Source organism: Diaphorina citri, unplaced genomic scaffold, assembly GCF_000475195.1.
Source record: "Diaphorina citri unplaced genomic scaffold, Diaci psyllid genome assembly version 1.1 scaffold3880, whole genome shotgun sequence".
NCBI classification, from domain to species: Eukaryota; Metazoa; Arthropoda; class Insecta; order Hemiptera; family Psyllidae; genus Diaphorina; species Diaphorina citri.
In genome coordinates this window covers 1-6,834 of record NW_007381280.1, presented here as the reverse complement: position 1 = coordinate 6,834, position 6,834 = coordinate 1, and the positions used below count along the sequence as shown (strand labels likewise).

The 6,834-nt window shown below is 37.5% G+C and overlaps 1 protein-coding gene across 1 annotated transcript in view; it reads right to left on the bottom strand.

Moving 5' to 3' along the window:
• Positions 1-4,038, bottom strand: part of LOC103520640 (ATP-binding cassette sub-family F member 1) — an 8,353-nt gene extending 4,315 nt beyond the window's left edge. The window contains exon 1 of the mRNA XM_008485741.3: positions 3,374-4,038. Within this exon, the coding sequence (XP_008483963.1) occupies positions 3,374-3,969 (596 nt within the window). The 5' untranslated portion in view covers positions 3,970-4,038. The remainder of the gene's footprint in view (positions 1-3,373) is intronic.
• Between the last annotated feature and the right edge of the window lie 2,796 nt (positions 4,039-6,834).

The window sequence follows — 6,834 nt, the reverse complement described above, 5'->3', positions numbered from 1 at the left end:
TGCAAAGACACATCATTTCATAGGTAAGAAATAAAAATAGAAATACTCGAGACCAATACAGGGTGGCACCTATGTAATAGCACAACATAATATTGATATTCCTTCTAATTATATAAAACAGTGTGCCTTTGACACTGAAACCGAAACACTAACACAGCGAGTTTCAAGGTAATGAAGTATGGATCAAAAATAAACATACTCGTACCCATGCTACATTGCTACACATTTTATCAACGAATTAAGGAGATTCTAGGGGCCCTAGAGGACACTCTTCAGGTCCACCCAGTACTTATGACTAATTATGAGGTATAAAATGGACCATAGCATCGCTTTATTTGCATAATGAGTTATTGATAGTGATGTGACTATGACTTGTTAAACAATTTAAAAACTCAATATAACTCAGAGTGGAGATATCATAAGATGGTCGAATATTTATAATATCTAATACATATTCATTATTAAAGTTGTTATTAATAATGATTTTTACAACTTGGGTTAGTAAAACAAATGTCAGGATCGTCCGGACTTCATTTCTTTTAAGCTAGCGTGTATTTCTTTCTCACATTAACTTTTATAAGTTTTTATTTCTCATGTTTTCTCTGTCGTATCTCTACATCATCTTGTCTGCCTCCTTCTATTCATGTGGTTTTTTTCTCCATTCAAGATAGAAAGAATTCTTTTCAAATGTTTTAGGATATAAAAATAAAACATTCTTTTGAGAGGGGTTTTTTCTGAGCATCGAAAGAGAGAAAAACTCTACCAAGAGAAATCATAAATTTGTTTTACAAGGAGAGGAAGGGGCGGGGGGAGGATGAAGGGAAATTTTCAAGTTTGGCACGAAACGGGAGAATAATTTGCGTTCCCTCCTCGGAGAGGAAGGTTCAGGTATTTCTTTCAAGGGTCTGGGGAATAATTTCATACCGTGTCGACTAAGCTTTTGAATTCACCTTGCACCTGGGAAATCCGGTTCGATTCGAGGCTAAATCGAAAAGAAAAGAAAAAAAAATCACATTATTGATCTATTTTGTGCCCGCTGGATCTGTCGTTAAGTCCACTAAATCTCGTCACTCGTGAAGAAATATCTATAACTTACTGTAGGGTAAATAGCTGCCTACATTACCTAAGGTGCATGAGAGAATAGAATAGTAAATAAATACGGAGATAGCAAAGGTTCCCTATACTTGATGTAATAGAAAGTAAAAAAAAAAAAAAACACACACACATTATTGATCTATTTTGTGCCCGCTGGATCTGCCGTTAAGTCCACTAAATCTCGTCACTCGTGAAGAAATATCTATAACTTACTGTAGGGTAAATAGCTGCCTACAATACCAAAGGTGCATGAGAGAATAGAATAGCAAAGGTTCCCTATACTTGATGTAATAGAAAGTAGCGAGGCTAAAGCAAAAAAAAAAAAAAAAACACACACACACATTATTGATCTATTTTGTGCCCGCTGGATCTGCCGTTCAGTCCACTAAATCTCGTCACTCGTGAAGATAATCTATAACTTACTGTAGGGTAAATAGCTGCCTACATTACCAAAGGTGCATGAGGAGAATAGAATAGTAAATAAATACGGAGATAGCAAAGGTTCCCAATACTTGATGTAATAGAAAGTAAAAACGATTACTCATCATGCAACTTTCTATCACCCTAAAAATTTACCATTAAATGTGACAACGTTAACCAAGGGGGCACACTGAAGATTGAACTTCCCTTAATCTTCAAAAGATTACACTTTTTCTTCCTCAGGGGTCACTTACTTGCAATTTATTGAAATCTTTTTTTGCTCAACATCCTACGAGTAAAATGGCAAAAAAAGAAACCCTGGGAAAATACATTGGAATTTATTACAAAATATTTTGTTTGAAACCCAGGTGTGCAATTTTTCCCCGGTTACACTTTTTCCCTCTCGCCAAATGTAGAGTTTTAAATCACCCTTAGGGAGGAGAAAGCAAAAGTCAAGGTGGAAAGAGAGGGTGAGGACTTGTAGAGAAAAAGAAGAAGAAGAAGAAGATATTTTGTTTGAAACCCAGGTGTGCAATTTTTCCCCGGCTACACTTTTTCCCTCTCGCCAAATGTAGAGTTTTTCATTTCTAAATCACCCTTAGGGAGGAGAAAGCAAAAGTCAAGGTGGAGAGAGAGGGTGAGGACTTGTAGAGAAAAAGAAGAAGAAGAAGAAGAAGAAGATAAAAATAGTACATACCCTCATGATTTCATGAACTCGAGATGACCTGAAATGGAGGTCAAATCTGCTCCTCAAGGGAAAAAGTAAATCAGACTCCTAAAAAAGACAAAAACTCACTTCGTAGGGTTCCAATTTTTTCGCGTTTCCCATTTTTACCGATTTAAATCAAAATCGCACCAAGAGTGCTAAAGTTTTATTCAAATTTGCACTAACCGTTTGAGTTTTAACCGTTCGAGAGTTTTAATCAATATCGGACTAACCGTTCGAGAATTTTAATCAATATCGGACCATCATTTCCGGAGTTATTTCTAAGCAAACAACAAAAACATTTCTTTCCATCGATCAGTTTGAAACCATTGATATCTGACTGCAACACAAGACTGCATTACTCGGTCACACCATGATGAAACCTCATCAGAACCGTTAGCATTGCATCTAGTCTTGAATCGATCTGAGAATTCTGTGGCCATTACAGTGTGAGTGGTGAGTCACAAACCCATCGGGCATTGTTTATTCTTCATGGCTTCTAAATAAATATACAGGGTGAAGGGTGGTTCACAAAATCGGACCTAAATACCAAATGCCTCATTGGATGCTACAAATTATTTGGATTTGGCGCATCCAAAATGCCCAGAGCTCCTGAGCTGTAGAGGTTGGATTTACGCTAGTAGCTTTTAAAGGTGTGCCCACATATAGTCGACGGCTGATCGACCATGTTTGGACAGTCCTTTAGGCTTTATGAAGGACAGTGGATTTCTCAATGCTTGCAAAACAGCAATTCTCAATTTTAGACACATTTGACACATTTCCTTTTTAGTAATAACTCGTTGAGGGAGCTAGATATTTATGTAGTTTTTAACGAGTCGATGAAATTTTTCATGTCACCCTGTCGGAATTAATAAAATAAATAAATAAATAATTACTAGGTCAATTTAGAAGTTATTATGGTGCAATAACTGTTGTTGTGTTTGTACTCCCAGGCTGAGTGCACGGTTATTAGATATTTTGATTAGGTTATTAAATCAGAAACCAGCTTGGTCTTTTGGTGCTATTATAGGCAGTAGGAATGTAAGAACAAATTATAGCTTGTCCAATGTCCATTCAGCCATTGTTATTCAGACAGAGGCACTTTATTAGGTACCTATAGGTACTGGACTACCAATATAACCCCGGGTTTACGGTATGTATATTGTTGTGAATCCCAAACCGGCCAGGATACGTCTTGCTCTAGGTTCTGCAGCATCTGCCTCTATAGATTTCAGTTCGTCATACACCTCAGTAAGTCTCAGTTGATTGTCTCCCGATTCATCACGTTCCAGTTTAGAACATTCCTTGAGTAACTTTACTCTATTCTTATCTGCGCTCAGTACAATATTCACTGCTGAATCGTCACTCGCTTCTACTTCTTGCTCACAATACAAAAGGTCAATGCTAGAGGGAATGGCCAACGCTCTTGTTGCGATATGACGTAATAAAGTAGTCTTGCCATGTCCATTAGGACCTACAAGGCCATACCTTCTTCCACTGGCGATCTGTAGGTTTGCATTGTGAAAAAGTTCCACGCCTTTAGCCGACAAGCTGAAGTTCTCGACTTTTATATCTACAGAATTATCATCAACTGTAGAGCGTTTAGAACTTGCTTTTGAACTTTGAGACACGGTGAAATTTTCCAATTCATCGGTTCCCTGACCACCAGACAAGGCGCTCAGTTCTTGCTGATATTTTGACTGCTTCTTCAGCTGCTTCTTTTCTTTGTGACTTAGCTTTTTGCTCATTTTTGATCCTTTCACTCACAATTATTTTTACAAATAACTACGCCCCGGATTTTCAGCGTTAATTTTCACCTCTGAAACAGACCGAAACAAAATCTGCGTCACCTTTCTGTTTCATAAAGTTCCCATCGTTCATGCGAATTGTTAGCTCATTTAGAACATAAAGACATGGAAAATATTACGTGGAAAAGGAACTCACAAAACCACAAGAATGAAACCTATTCAAATAAACTCCACTCTTAAAAATCCACTAAAAATGACGACCGTACAACAGTTTCCATTTACAAAACCATCACATACAGAGTTTGCAAAAGAACAAAGACATGTACATACCTACATAGGTCTGAAGAAACATACATTTTACAGGTGACATGAGTTTAAACTCATTAGGATTAAGCAAAGTAAGCAAACGAAATACGATTACCTCACAGCTTTTGCTAATTAGAAAACCCGACGATATGCAGAAAATGCCATGATAATAATACTTTGTAGTCATTATTCTCATTTTCAATTAAAACTCAGAAGGATGGGTAGTGGGGTGTTTGTACGAAAATTCCCAGCCAGACTTGGCAAGCATGTACAATTTTCCACCTATTAAAATTAGAGAGTTAGGAGACCAATTAATGAACATTTCTGGTTAATTTACCTTTTTTGGCATCGGTATACTCGTACAACCTTCACCATCTGTTCCCAAGCATAAATAGTTCAATATGCGAGGGTGACTGTATAATTAAAAATTAAATACAATTGGGAGGTATAGGTATTCAGTTTAGAGTTTATAGTGAGTACTGACAGTACTACTGAGTACAAATGAAAATCTGGCCTCTATGGAAGCTCTACGGAAAGGTGAAACACTCCTCATGGGGATTAAAGGCAAAATTTTGTAGTCCATAATGTCCAACTGATTAACCTAATATTCATGTCAACCTGGGACTAGAACATCATGTAGTCACTCAGATTACTATCCAACATTTTATCTCTTATAAACTGCTGGCACAATAGGACTTTGAAGTCTTAGCCGCACGATAGGACTTTTAAGTCCTAGCCGACTGTATAAATAACTGTGGCTGTGGTGAGCCTATAAGCCTCGTAAGGTATTCAATAAAATTGATAAATAAAACTACTGTGGCTGTGTGAAAAAAATCAGAGAGGAATACCTATGTGTTCATAGCTTATTTTATAACACTTCATGAGCTCATGACTCATTGCTAGCATCATAATCCAACACACTGACTATGACTTGTTAAACAATTTAAAAACTCAATATAACTCAGAGTGGAGATATCATAAGATGGTCGAATATTTATAATATCTAATACATATTCATTATTAAAGTTGTTATTAATAATGATTTTTACAACTTGGGTTAGTAAAACAAATGTCAGGATCGTCCGGACTTCATTTCTTTTAAGCTAGCGTGTATTTCTTTCTCACATTAACTTTTATAAGTTTTTATTTCTCATGTTTTCTCTGTCGTATCTCTAAATCATCTTGTCTGCCTCCTTCTATTCATGTGGTCTCTTATAAACTGCTGGCACAATAGGACTTTGAAGTCTTAGCCGCACGATAGGACTTTTAAGTCCTAGCCGACTGTATAAATAACTGCGGCTGTGGTGAGCCTATAAGCCTCGTAAGGTATTCAATAAAATTGATAAATAAAACTACTGTGGCTGTGTAAAAAAATCAGAGAGGAATACCTACATATGTGTTCATAGCTTATTTTATAACACTTCATGAGCTCATGACTCATTGCTAGCATCATAATCCAACACACATTATGTTATGTTCGTATAATGATCGTATAAGTTCGTAATACAGGTACAAGTGGTACAATGGACGAGTGATAAAAGCTCCGTTATACCTCCAATGGAAGTACGAACACAAACCTATCATTACCACGGGCACTACACATTGTGGCAAAACACAATACAATGTGCCTTCGCCATATATCGAATTCTCAGGCGTAACGTCAGAGCTGATTAAAATGGACATTCACCTGAGATGATTTCAAAATCTTGTTCTAGGATAAGTGGAACACCTAATTCACTCCAAGGGACCAGGCCGAGGAGTTACGTTAAGTATACCAGGGGTCAGGGGTATATCAATAATCTCGGAAAGAATAATGGTCATCCAAGGGACGGGCCAATTACACCACATCCCCAACAAGTTCCAGGGTTGGAATGAGATCAAGGAAGGTGGCAGGTTGTATTAAGTTCTCCCAGAGGTCTATCGGGGTAAGGGTGTTTGGTTTAGCCGGGCAATTGAAGAGATGATTGGTGTCATGTGGTGTTCCGGCGCACAGTGGACATTCATTCTGGATGTTTAGGTCAATTCTTGATCTGTACGAGTTAACGAGTGTACTGAACCCAGATCTCAGATGTGCAAATTTAGTTCTCGTTTTTCCTGGTAATTATTTTTCCTCTCATGCCTGTGTCATCATTCTAAATGGCATGACATCTCGATATCTTCCGTTTACAGGGTATTCCTTTCCCAAGCCTTTCTACAGAAAGAGCTCAGTCAATCTTTGGATTGTACGTGTGGATGGACTGTGAGACAGTCTTGGACAAGACAATAGTAAATGCAATTTATCCAACACAATAGCATTGATTTCACGCGCGTTAAGAACTCAATCAACGCGAAACACACGAACCGTATATTAGACTGAATAGACCACAACTATAAGAATAGGAACCTAAGTCCACATCTAACTGAATAGGACATTGGGACCAGTGACCAGGTTAATGACTGCACGTTGGTACTCGGGTACGTGAAAAATGCGACATTCTGATTTGTTATACCGCCCGCGCATTATCAATTTGCAAATTGAAATTTTTATTAACAGCTTATAACAGATGGTTCATATACAAG